The 13872-nt window shown below is 31.7% G+C and overlaps 2 protein-coding genes across 5 annotated transcripts in view; one reads left to right on the top strand and one right to left on the bottom strand.

The window, feature by feature from the left end:
* Positions 1-7809, bottom strand: part of LOC128865353 (ras-related and estrogen-regulated growth inhibitor-like protein) — a 70713-nt gene extending 62904 nt beyond the window's left edge. Inside the window, exon 1 of one of the 3 annotated variants that reach the window (XM_054105597.1) lies at positions 7313-7809. The gene's annotated coding sequence lies outside the window, so the exon portion shown is untranslated. The remainder of the gene's footprint in view (positions 1-7312) is intronic. The other 2 variants (XM_054105600.1, XM_054105601.1) reach the window with 2 other exon arrangements.
* Positions 3360-13872, top strand: part of LOC128865355 (uncharacterized) — a 30380-nt gene continuing 19867 nt past the window's right edge. Inside the window, exon 1 of one of the 2 annotated variants that reach the window (XM_054105604.1) lies at positions 3360-3551. Coding sequence is in view for 1 of the 2 variants with exons in the window: in XM_054105602.1 (XP_053961577.1) it covers position 6918 (1 nt within the window). In the remaining variant the exon portion in view is untranslated. Of the gene's footprint in view, positions 3552-6484; positions 6919-13872 lie in introns of those variants that run through there. The other variant, XM_054105602.1, reaches the window with a different exon arrangement.

Genomic DNA, 13872 nt, shown 5'->3' with positions numbered 1-13872 from the left:
AGGTAAGCAAGGAGAATGGCTGCACTTGCGCTGGCAAATATGGTATTTAACATTTATCAGAAAATGTAATAATCAATAATGAAATGAAATGGTGATGAATTAGAAGAAAATTAGTTATAATTCTCGCTCAAGAGTCACTCCTCTTTGTGGGCAACCATTCAACTTAAGAGATTAGGGGTAGCCAGAAGCCCGAAAAATGATGATTTTCAATAATTTTTTTTGCTAGTTTATTCATTTATTTTACAAAAATAAAAACATAGCATTAATGCATCATGTTTCGACTTGACTTTAGCAAAATTTCACAAAAAAAAAAAAATAATAATTGTAAAAGTTATCGCTATATGGGTGGAGTCCGTCCTCCAGAAGGCTCTTCGGACAAGAGAAATTACTTTTATTAATAGATAATCTTGTGCCTGATCGAAGTTTTTTTTTTAATTAACAATATGGCGGTTTCAGGAAATATTTTTCAGATTTTCGAGAAAAAAGCAGACAATTAATTGTTTAAAAAATATCGAAATTTTTGAAAAAAATGCGTGTAGCGTAATACGCATAACAGAAGTGAAACTTTCAAGGCAGTCAAAGAAAGGGAAAGAGGGAAACAAGTCAGAATGAGAGAGAGAGAGAGAGAGAGAGAGAGAGAGAAAGAATATATATTAAAATAAATTCACAACATTTGCAGAGAATACAAGTGGACAAAATTTACAAAAAACGGAGAAGGGTCGCCCGGTGTAGGTAAACGCCGGACACAAACCGTGGCAACAACGCGCACTACTCCGAGCGTTTATCACCGCACAAACACAGCGATTCCAGAACCGCAGGAACGGCACAAATTACCGTAAGGCAATACGAATAAATCCGACGCCGGAATGGATAGCACTTTATAGTACGCTCAAGCACTAGCCAGGAAACGGAAATAAGCGCCAAAAACTAGACACCAAACAAAAACGCCAAAAAAATTGGGACCAAAAAATGCCCCAAACAGTAGGCACCAAGGAAATATAACGCAAAAAAGTAGGCACCAAAAATATATTTCCTACAAGTTTGCACCAACAAACAAGCGCTAAAAAGTAGGCGGTATTATTTCTCACTAGAAAAACTCTGGAAAAATAGCCTAAAGTCTATCTAAGATATATATAAGTTGTAGCTCTCTCTCTCCTATTCCTCTGCGTTACATCTTTTTTCTCTCGCTCGCGGAACGAAAATATCCAAAACGTTGCATGGCCTTGAAATTTTACTTTCCATTCTCGCTCGTCCATCGACGCCTAAGAAGTTTCACCTCAAAAAACTCCTCCGATCAGACTCGGGTTTTTTATGTTTTTTTTTTATATTTTAAGCGGTAGAAATTTTATTGAAATCTACTCAGCATGTCACCTATGACCTCATGGCGGAAAACCTGGCGAAATCCGCGAGGAGGCTAATGGCTGCGGGGGTATTCACTTGCAGAACCTTCGGTCACAGCTCAATAGGAAAGTGGAGCTCAGGTGGCACGGACTACATGACTCCGTACTTTAATTGGGAGAGAAGGTTTCGCACTACAATTGAAGAGGAGGGATGGCACAAAGGCATGAAGCCTGGCCATAGAACTTTTCACATCTATACAGATGGCTCGAAAACTCCAGACGGAGTGGGAGCGGATATTTACTGCTCAAAACTAGGAATAAGGCAGCCTATCAAGCTGCCAGGCCATAGCAGTATTTTCCAAGCGGAAGTGTTTGCTGTGGAGAAGGTCGCGGAGCTAGCCTACACTAGAACAAGAAAGAACTCAACATTTAATATATACGTGGATAGTCAAGCAGCAATAAGAGCAATAAGCTCATATTGTATTAAGTCCAAAAATGTTCGACGGAGCAGGGAGGCCATAGAAAGGCTAGCCGGAAACAGTAGACTGCATATCTACTGGGTACCTGGTCACAAAGGCATTATGGGGAACGAAATAGTAGATGAGATAGCAAAAAGTGCTGTGAGACTACCATTTGAACAAGAGAACGACATGCCAAAACCGCTAAACACAATATACAACGAAATGGACGACCACATGAAAAGGCAAGTGGAAGCTAGGTGGACTAACCTGACCACATGCAAAACAGCAAAAGTCATGTGTAGAACTAACGACAAAAAACTTACTCAATTCGTACTTACGCTCTCGCGAAAGGAATGCAGAACTATCATACGTATGCTAACAGGTCACAATCTATTGGCTGCACATGCGTACAAGATAGGGATTGCTAACACGGACAAATGCAGAAAATGCAGAGAGGATGTTGAGGAGACTTTAGAACACCTTCTGTGCGTTTGTCCGGCATTATCAAAAACGCGACTAAGATGCCTGGGAGCCCCACTGTTTGAAGGTCTGGAAGACGTCTCAAAAGCGGAGCTCCCAGCCCTACTTAGATTCGCCAAAAGCGCTGACATCGTACATGATGTCAACTTCAGGTATTCATAGAGGTCGGTCTCCATCTGGTATCGCTAGGGACCAAAAGGTCTATGCGCGGCTTATTGCCAACCAGGCTAACCTAACCTAACCTAACCAAGCGGTTTTGAAGTTACAGGGATCACCAGTTCAAAAAACATAGCTAGTTATCAGAAAAACGCATTTAAAATTATCAGAAAAACGCATTGAATAACTCGAAAAGTATTTGTCGGATTCGCTTCAAATTTTCACACAATATTTTTAAGATATTATACTTTAAGAAAATGCAAAAAAACTCAAATTTTTAGAAAATTCTGACTACATCTAACTCCAAGAAGCAATATATATAAATTTTGTTATTTTGGTTGATTTGGAGTTCCAACTATTTAATATCTGGTTTTTAAAAAAGACTCCGGTTTTTCAAAATTACAGATTTTGTTTGTATTTTTCATTTCTTAAAAACGTGTACGAAGAAACTAATTTACATTTTGAAGTATAATATTACGTCGCGTGTGAGGTACTAAAACAAAATTATCAAACCATATAATTTTATTCATTTCTAATTTTTTTAAGAGTCATTAACGGCAAAGCATTTAAATAAAAAAACAGAATTATTATAATTATTATAGTTTGCTTAAGTGCCGATTAAGCTAATGATACCCACTTATTTCTATAGCTTGCGCTTTTTCAATTGATTTCAGGTGAGATTGTTGTGAGCAACAGAACAACTCATCATAAAAAATATAAATTAATTGCTGCCTTTGTTAAATAAAATTTTAAATAACATTTCAAATAGTATTCTCATTAATATAAATTAAAAATTACCCCCCTTATTTCAAATATTTCTTTCAATAATATTGATCCACTGCATTATCGACAAAATGTAGTGAACTTACACATTTTCCAATGCGAGTGCAACCCTGCTTCATTTCCCACCATATGTTAGTTCCGTTGTTGCCATCACTTGAGCTGACAAGCAGTAATTCAAAATATTAAAAACTGTTTTTGAAATATGAAATAATTCGGTTGTAAAATGATTAAATAGAAATTACGCTGTGGCTAAGTTATATGCATGAATTTTGCAGAAGGAGATAGTGTGCGCTGATATTCGGTTCCAAGTGAACGGCATAACCTACGAAACGTATGTGTGTGTGTATTTGCAAGCTCAGCAAAAGTGCAATTCCAACGAGTGTCTGTAGAGTTGTAGAGTTTCTATGTTAAATAATAGATACTTTATGAATGTACACGAAAAATATACTTGTATTAGAGTTATAAATAATGTATGGAACAAATACTTTCTATGCGTGAAATAAATTCTTTGACCAAATATGTAATAATTGAAAATATTTTCTAGCGAAGATGTGCGTAGCTATACCAACAAAATGTTATGGGTGAGCTCTGGAGTTAACTGTTAATTTTTTTGCTTCACTTTTACGCAGTATTGTATGTTAATTACTGTCGTGCGACGAAAAATTTTATTATGCTTTGCCTTGGAGAACTTAATTTTTTAAAAAAATAAAGAGAAATAAATAAGGGAATAAAGTGTTCGTCGACAATCATTTACATAAAGTTTAATAGTCGACTTTATAAACTTTGATTGCAAAATGCAAAGCTCTCTTTATCTGAATGTGATAAAAATATGATTGTTATGATAGAATTAATTGAAATACGTGAATAAAAATCTTGAGAACAAAATTTGTAAATATATTAAGGCGTGTAAAAAATTTTCGAGGGAAAATAAATACCACTAAATACCATAAATACATACATACAGTCAGCGTCAAAAGAAATTGTACACCACATATTGACACGTTTTTACTACTTATTTATTTGTTTTTTTTTTTTTTTTGTTTTAATTTCAATTTTCAATTAAAATTAGACCTTATATTACAGCAAAAACCATATAACGCAAAATTTCAAATTTTGTAAAAATTTTATAAAAAATCGGTAAATTTTCGTCAAAATTTCAGACTTTTTAATCAGAATTTGTGGAAAAATCTCGAGTATGCAGTTGAATTTTGTTGCTCATAAACCCGTAGGAATAACATCAACACGTTCAACTCAAGTTCAAGGAGGATTTCTGCAAAATTTTGAGCATGCAGTTTTGTAGTCTCTTAAATTTTGTTATAGCAAAGTGGAACTTTCAAGGGGCTCAAGAATTATGTTCATTTTTAACAATTTTTTGTGCTGACGGTGTTGGGTGTTTACAAAAAAAAAAAAATATAGGGAGCGTGTCATTATTCTGTATTACAAAATTCTGGGTGACAAAATTCTGTAAATTGCAAAAAAATTCTGCTTTTTAAAATTCAGCTTTTTTAAAATTCTGCTTTTTAAAATTCTGCTTTCTAAAATTCTGCTTTTTCGAAATTCTGCATCTTTAATGCGAAAAATTCTGCTTTATTCAAGTTTTGTGATTTTCGTCATACAAGAAGTAACAAGATAAACATTTATTCCATAAATATACATATGCATATGTTTAAGCGATAACAATATTTTAGTTTAGCCAATTACAACATTTTTTGGAATTCTTTTTAAATATGTAGTGTGACTTAATTCATTTCTTTTCTTAATAATTCTCGCAGCTGTTCGTTTGTTTTAGAAGAGTTCTACGCAAAAATACTGTGGATTGCGTAGCCGGAGTTGGACTGATAAGGGTTATTTTTTTGAAGCGCGGCCGAAGGCCGCCCACGCGAAAAGAAGTTCTACGCAAAAATACTGTGGATTCTATCGAAACTGAAGAAAAAATTATTATTATTATTATTATTATTATTATTTTTTATTTAATATCTCGAATAATATATTAATAAAAAATAATAATAATAATATATTAAATAATTACATTACCTCTTTAACATTGTTAACATTATATTTTAATACAGAATTTTGTAATACAGAATTTTGAAAGCAGAATTTTAGAAAGCAGAATTTTAAAAAAGTAGAATTTTAAAAAAGCAGAATTTTAAAAAGCAGAATTTTAAAAAGCAGAATTTTAAAAAGCAGAATTTTGTTTTTAGAATTTTGTACATACAGAATTTCGACACCAACCCAAAAATATAATATAATATAAAAAAAACATTCGAGCATTTGATATGTATAAGGCTTTAGGTCTACTTTATTACAAAATAAGTTGGAAACTTCTCTTAATTGAAGTTTTAGTTTTCAGTGGATAGCAAAAAGTCGAAGTTCCAAGACTCACATCGTGTGGTTAATGCATAGGTGCAAATAAAAAAAAAAGAATGGGTTACGAACCCCACTTCATAAATCAAAATAAATTTTTACACTTTTCTATAATTCTAATACAAAAACGTGGAACTTATTACACTTGAACACGTTTATTCCTAGTAGCTCTCAAACTGTTTGTGAAACGCAAAGTGCTTTTTGATAACTTCTCGTGCTTGTTATTTATATTGGGTGACTCAATAAGGCCGCCTATTTTCAATTCAGTGTCGCTGTATTGCCCCGCTGTTATGTTGAGGTTCGGTAATGAAGCCTACAAATTGTAAAAATTTCCACCTTAAATTGAGCGAATATTGCGGAGGCGATGCTATCAAAAACATGCGATTTGATGTTGTTAAATTTTTTTTTTTTTTAGTTTTCTTTAAAGGCAAATTTAGTGCCAATAATTTCATCTACTTCCTAAAATGAAAGCCGGTATATAAAGTGACATTGATAGAATTGAGCCAGCTCTATACAAAATAGCATTAAAAATTTCGCCCAAATTACCACTGATTGCTGGTCTGTGTTTAAATGTTAACGAAAAGTTCGTCAAGTGCAAGCAATGGCAAATAAATTGCAAGTTTTTACTCCTTTAATGAAAATAAACATCAGACCTTTTCAAATTCGCATTGAGTGTTTCTAAAAATTTCAATTTGGCTGGTCTTACTGAGACACTCTATAATTAACAAGTAAATATTTACACCGACTGTTGAGCGAGCTTTTTTCTCATAGTTTCTATGGTCGCGCTTGCTTCCACCACCTCCACTACCTCCACTGCCTCAATAGATATAATAGTCGTAGGCAAAAAGCTCATAAACAGCTGATTTGTAAGAAATTCGCACAAGTGTATGCTGAAGTGTCGAGTGTGTTGTGATTTTCAAGAGTTTTACGCAATTTGCTTTATACTAAAATAATAATTGATAATAGATATTAATAAAAAAAAAAATATTTCAAGTGCATTTGTTCTCAATAGAGTCAGTGACCTTGTGGTTGTTAGAAAGGAAAGTCAAAAAATTTCCAAGTCTTTTGTTTTACAGAAATAGAGTAAAACGTACTTGTGTGCACTTGCATACATTATTAACGACATACGTTGTTGTTCCCATTGCTATTATTGTTATTAACGTAATCGTATTTGAACAATAACCGAACTGCAGGTAACAGTGCGCAGACGAATACGCATACCAGTCGCAACAGACAGGCAGTCGTTCTTGCAATTAAATATTGCTGTTAAGTGCATAAATCGATTCGTTTAACAGAACAACAATAACCACAACAGCATTACAGCATAATCAGTAAGTAAAATTTTGAATCTCAGCAGTCTGCGGCCGTTGACTTTTGCATGTTTAATTTTAGATTCCTTTGGATTTAGGCAATTATAATAAATTTCTATTACACAAATTCGATTCGTACACTTCATTTTAATCACTTAACTTCAAATGTTTGTTTATCACTATCAGTCGATGGTTATATTTGAGTAAAAATACATTTGAAGTGAATATTTATTTAGAACGATGATATGGATGAGTATGTGGGTTTTTGCCTACGACCAGTGGTGCCAGTTGGCCAGACGGTAGTTGGTGGTTTCAGTGTGATTGCCTGCTGTTGATCAGCAAATCAGCTGGCCGCGAAACATTTATTTGCTGCGTGCAATTGTTAGCCAAGGCAATTGTCCAGCCACATACTTACATACGAGTGTGCGCGCATATGTTGTTGACCACGATGCCACTTTGCTTTGTTTCCTTTGTTTTAGAATTTAATTAACTCAAATTGTTTGTTATTCATTTGCAAATAAATTATTTAGAGCTCACTGCGTTCGAATTACCGCGCTTTTTGCACAATTTTATTTCGATAAATAATACCTTTGAATATTTTTTACTCCGATCGCAATATTTAAATTTTCATTTGTATTTTGCTTGCAAATCTTGTCCATACTTTTTCAACTGTTGCACAAAATGCGCGCTGTTGGCGTTGATTGCTCGTATCGCGCTGACTTAGTACATTTACTTATTCCGTGTTTGTTGCGCGCAAAATTTCCTGATTTCCATCAGAATTTTTTCCACTAAATTTGTTTTTATTGTATTTTAGTTTTCCCCCTTTTGCGTTTATTCACATTTTTCTTTTTTGGCCGCCATTCGGTACAAATGATTCAATACGCAGAATGCGAATGCGAATTTATGTGCTATTTCCATAAATTAGAGAAATAATATTTACAAGCAGAACTGCCTTCGAATATTTGGCTTACGCGCGTGTTGGTGTGGTTACATGAATGTATGTATGTGTGTATGTATGTGCATACATATCTTGGTTTTTCTAATAAATGTATTTCTCCACGTTGGTGGGGTGTGCGGAAAGCTTAGGCAAGAATTATAAAATTTTTAATATTATATCTTGTGAGATATTTAGTGTTGAATATGTCCTACCCCTTTAACTCTATTTATGTACCTACCATTATTGGAAAAAGTCTTTTTCGAGATATTTAAGGAATGAGTATAAAGAAATTTTTTTCACTTACATCTTGAAATTTTCGAGAAATGTTAGGTTTCAGAAATAAGTTAAAAAATAAATTTGATTTTTAGTCTGAATTTTTCGTGATATTTTAAGTTTAAAAAATTAATACAAAATTTTTTTTTCATCTACAGTTAAAATTTTCTTGATATTTTGAGTAAACATTTTTTTTCATTTCCAGTTTATATTTTTCTAGATATGTACAGTTAAATTTTTTGGTGATATTTTAAGTTTGAGAAATGAGTAAAACAAGTTTTTAATTCATTTAGAGTTCAAAATTTTCTTAATATTTTAGTCGAGTTTAGGAAAAGAGTAAACATTTTTTTTTTCATTTACAGTTTATGTTTTTTTGATACGTTTGACAGTTAAGCCTTTTCGTCAGTCTACAGTTAAGTCTTTTCGTGATATTTTAAGTTTAAGAAATGAGAAAAACAATTTTTTTTCCATTTACATTTAAAAGACTTCTTTTTCCTAACGTAGATTTCAGAAAAGAGTAAAAAAAAGATAGTTTAAGTTTAAAAATTTAATAAAAAAAATTTTTTTTCATCTTCAGTTAAAAATTTTCTGAATAACTTAATCAAGTTTAAGAAATGAGTGAACTTTTTTTTCATATACAGTTAAAATTTTGTTTTCATACTTTAAATTTAAGAAATTAAAAAAAAAGATATTTTAAGTTTAAAAATTTAATATATTAAAAAAAATTTTTTTCATCTTCAGTTAAAAATTTTCTGAATAATTTAATCAAGTTTAAGAAATGAGTGAACTTTTTTTTCATATACAGTTAAAATTTTGTTTTCATACTTTAAATTTAAGAAATTAAAATTAAGAATTTAATAAAAAAAATTTTTTTTCATCTTCAATTAAAAATTTTCCGAATAATTTAATCAAGTTTAAGAAATTAGTAAACTTTTTTTCATTTTCAGTTTAAATTTTGTTTTGATATTTTAAATTTAAGAAATTAAAAAAAAATAATATTTTAAGTTTAAAAATTTAATAAAAATTTTTTTTTCATCTTCAGTTAAAAATTTTCTGAATATTTTAATCAAGTGTTAGAAATGAATAAACTTTTTTTTTCATTCACAGTTAAAATTTTGTTTTGACATGTGAAGTTTAAAGAATAGCAAACCATTTTTTTACTTCATTTAAATATTTTCTTGATTGTTTAAGAAATTCGTAAAAACTTGTTTCTTTTTATTTGCAGCTTAAGGGGTTACGCCACTCTAGCTACTGTAAAAAAAGCAGTTTTTTAAGGATTTTTTTTACATTGAAAGAAAGGTGCTAGGAAAAAACTTTTTAAGTATATTATTAAGCATGTATTTAAGTGTAATTACAAATATTTTTATTGAAAAATATTACAAAATGGCGCCTTTGGAGTGAATCTCTGAACGCGCCCTGCGAAAAAGGCACTTCACGGCACGCAGTACAACTGACGTAAATGTCCACCTAAACCAAATTAAAAAAATTCTTCTCAATCGACGTGAGTATAGCTGTAGAAATACGTACGGGATTTTAGAAATATTGAAATTTGTGTATTTTGCAGATGTTTGAAGTCAAAAGTAGAATTTTTCATCTAAAATGGAACCGTTAATTGTTTATAAAAATTTTTCTAATTAATTAATAAAAAAATCCGTACGTATTTCAGTGCGGAATAATATTCTAAAGATCCTTGTACAATTACAAGTGAAAATATTAAAAATTGTTTGTGTTATGCTGCGTGCAGTTTTGAAAAATCACGTTTTGAGATAAACACGTTTTAAATTTGAATAGTCGTGTCAGAGACGTCAGAGGCGCTCGCGCAAAAGTGCGAAATATTAGAGATAAACATTTTTTTCACGCATAGGACTTTTTGTTTTATATTCTAAAGAGTTTAAAGCATCTTTTAAGCAAAAAAAAAAAATTTCGATATTTTGAAAATCCTAGAGTGGCCTAATCCCATAAATTTTTTTTGATATGTCGAGTTTAAGAAATGAGTAAAACAAAATTTTTATTTGCAGTGAAACTTTTTCTTGACGTGTCATGTTTAAGCACTGAGTAAAAAAAATTTATTTATAGTTAAAATTTTTCTTCATACTTTAGGTTTAAGGAGGAACACCACTGTGAACGCGTGAAAATTAAGTGATTTTCATGAATTTTTTTTTATAAGTAGGGATGATTATTTGAGGATCGGACAAATTATATTTTATTTAACATATATTCAACTATACTGACACAAATTTTTATTAAAAAATATTAAAAATTACAATTGTTATTAATATTAATGCAATGGCGCCATAAAAAACGGATGCACACTGGTGGCCACGATACAGCGATGAAAATCATCTGAAAGCAAACACCAAAAAAAAAAAATTTTAATTTATACTATTGGTTCAATGGCTATCGTCGTACGTGGCGGCTTTTTTATGTTTTTTGAGGAAATGGTGCAGGTTTGAAAAATAAGTTTGTGTTTTTAAAATTTTTTTGGTTTTCGAAAGGCTTGAAAAAATATTAAGCCAATGTAGCCAATACATGCACAAAAACTAAAAAAAAAATTAAAATCGGTTCATAAGTCTTCGAGAAATCGAGGCCACTGTGTCCAGAAAAGCCAGTTTGAGAAAAACGCGTTTAAAGTTTTCATTGGCCGTTGTAACTCACTTTACACATTTTAAGTTAAATCTTTTTTACATATTTTTGAATGTAACTACTATAAGGAAATGTAAAAAAAAAATCGATTTTTTTGAAAAATCACAGTGGTGTTCCCCCTCAAGAAATAAGTTTTTTTTTGTTTTTGTTTGTATAGGGTTTTTCAGTAAGAGCGCTTCAACTTTTGAACTTTTTTGAATAAAACACAAACGGTTTGACTTTTTTAACTAATTTTTTTTTTATTATCGAGTTTGAACATATACATTTAAGTATGAAATTCGATTTCTTTTGCATGAGCACCGCGTGCACGTTTTAAGAAGTCCAATCGTTGAACCCAATTTTCGACCACTCTTTTGCATAAATCGGCCGAAATTCCAGCAATTTCGCGTTCAATATTGGCTCTGAGCTCACAAATCGTCGCCGGCTTGTTACTGTAGACCAATGACTTCACATAACCCCAAAACGGGACGGCTTGCTAAATGGACCGTAAAATGGCCGTAATGCTCTTAAAGTAGCAGCAACAGAACGATTATGTTCATAAAAAATTTGCACGATTTGCAATCGTTGCTCAAGTGTGTAGCGTTCCATGATGAAATGTATACTAATGAAGTTTACAAATGACAAGCGAAAAATAAAAAATATTACGTCGTTCGCCCTCCCTTTCGGAAAAAAGTTGAAGCGCACCTATTGAATAACCCTATATTATGAATAAATTTTATTTGCAATCTATCAGTTGACAATCAGCAAATTTTTTAAATATAAGAATTATGACAGGATTGATTGCGCTCCATTGAGACCAATCAATATATTGTAAAACAGTTGTATTCGCTACAAATCAATTATGTTTCCTCAAATCTGTTTGGGAGATCCAAAATATGAATTTTTTTAAGGCGTTTGACATCCATGCTATTGTGTAGAAGATTTCTTGCTAGTAAGTTTTCATGGTACGACAGTCTGTCTAGGTATCTTCGAGAGGGATGCTTGATATAGTAAATATTACAATCATTATATTGGCAACTACCTATGTACAGAAGGTTATGAAAGTAAAGCAAAATGCATCCCACGCTTTTAATTCTAATTTGTTAATGTTATAATTCTGTTCTGAGGTAGTTGACTATGACTGATCGTTCGATTTGCTATTACTTCCTTATACGTTTCTTTATCATTAAAATTTATTTTCTACTTTCTAGTTCGATTAGCAATAAAAGCGTGTTTTTTACAATAGTTTTTTTAAACTATTTTTTATTTTCTATTTTTTAGTTCGATTACCAAACAAGCGTGTCTTTTAGTTTTTTTTTAACTATTTTTTCTTTTTAGTATATTTAGGTGTTTACGAGTAATAGCTATTACACAACAGCACACTAAATACTAACCTCAATGGGGGTGTGGAAACTAAAAATTCCCAATTTTTGTTTAAAAAAATACCCAAAACATGTTTTTATCGGTGTGGCAATATTGGCAAATGTTATAAAAAATGCACATTTTTCAGCGCTCTCACGAGAAAAAGAGTTTCCCATCTAGTCATCTATGTTCTGTGTTCCGAGTCGATCAGATTTTTAGAAGCCAGTGAAAATTAAGCTCAAAGATTCCGTTACATTCATTCATACATACAACCCGAGCTAATAAAAGTGTGTTAATTATTCTATTTGTATCTTAATTTTTGTTATAATTTTGTTCTGAGGTAGTTGACTATGACTGATCGTTCGATTTGCTATTACTTCATTATACGTCTCTTTATCATTAAAATTTATTTTCTACTTTCTAGTTCGATTAGCAATAAAAGCGTGTTTTTTAGTTTTTTAAACTATTTTTTATTTTCTACTTTTTAGTTCGATTACCAAACAAGCGTGTTGTTTTGTTTCTTTTTTTTAACTATTTTTTATTATGAATGAAAATTATTGATATCATTGCAGTCAGTGAATAAATGATTCGATATATTCGTGTTATATTTAATTCCTTTCTTATCGACTGTGAGTATAAAGCTATGCAGTTATCGGCCGTGATAAAGAAGTAATCGGGATGAAGAACTTATTTCGTGGAGGGAGCCTGAGAAACTGATTTACAAGAATAAATAAAGATTTTTTATTTTACAACCAAATTCACCTTACTTTTTGCCCACAGTAAAGAAAAGAAAATATTAATCCTGGCAATGCTAATAAGGATAATGGAAAACTATTATCAAATTATTGCATTGTCATCGGTCCTTGATAGGTGTGCAAAATTTCAAGTCGATCAGATTTTTAGAAGCCAGTGAAAATTAAGCTCAAAGATTCCGTTACATACATACATACATACATACGTACATACATACAACCCGAGCTAATAAAAGTGTGTTAAAAATAGACTTTTTCTACAATTTGCTGCTTCATGCCAATAGTAGGCGTCGTACACGGGACTAACCGAATTGTTGGCATCCACACTCCACTAGGCTACGGCGGCCGTGTCGCAAGCTACGTATGCAATTTTTAGTTGAAATCGATCTATGTATATAATATGTATGTAAATATATAAGTAGAACATATGTTAGACATGGCCTTCGAACTCTTTGCAATAGGTTCATCGGCATTCGAATTTTCAATCACTTGCTTCTGTGAAGATTTCATCTAGAAATTCCAATGACGTATTTTGCACTTGTACTCTAGAGATGTACATACACATATACACAAAATATTATACGTGTGATTCAATGCGAAAATATTTTTGGAACACTAAAAGTGTTCGAATAATTGGGACTAAATTATTTCGAAATAATTTGCAAGGCAATTAATTTTTGATGCCCCAGTTGGCCCGTGAGGTTATCGTGAATTTCGAGTAGGTAATAATAATGGCGTCACGTCACGTTATTAATTGTTGATCTTTGTGCAGGGAATAAGGTTTAAATTTCAAAGAGAACACGAGACTTCTTTTCGAAGATCAGCTTAGACACATGTGCCTTCCTGATGAGATTAAGTGTTTAGCAGTTGCATAAAAAGTATTAAAAAGCAAAATGAAATTGATTTATTGTCACAGTGCCCCTAAGTATTTGCAGAATAATCAGTAATAGGAAATACTAGCAAATTCATTTGGGAATAAAACAAAAAGAGTTTCTAGGCTGCCGTAATACATTATCTCCGCTTTCAGGA

This window comes from Anastrepha ludens, chromosome 5 (assembly GCF_028408465.1).
Source record: "Anastrepha ludens isolate Willacy chromosome 5, idAnaLude1.1, whole genome shotgun sequence".
In the NCBI taxonomy this organism is placed as follows: Eukaryota; Metazoa; Arthropoda; class Insecta; order Diptera; family Tephritidae; genus Anastrepha; species Anastrepha ludens.
Note: the sequence above shows the minus strand (reverse complement) of the source record. Positions and strands in the feature narration are given on the sequence as shown.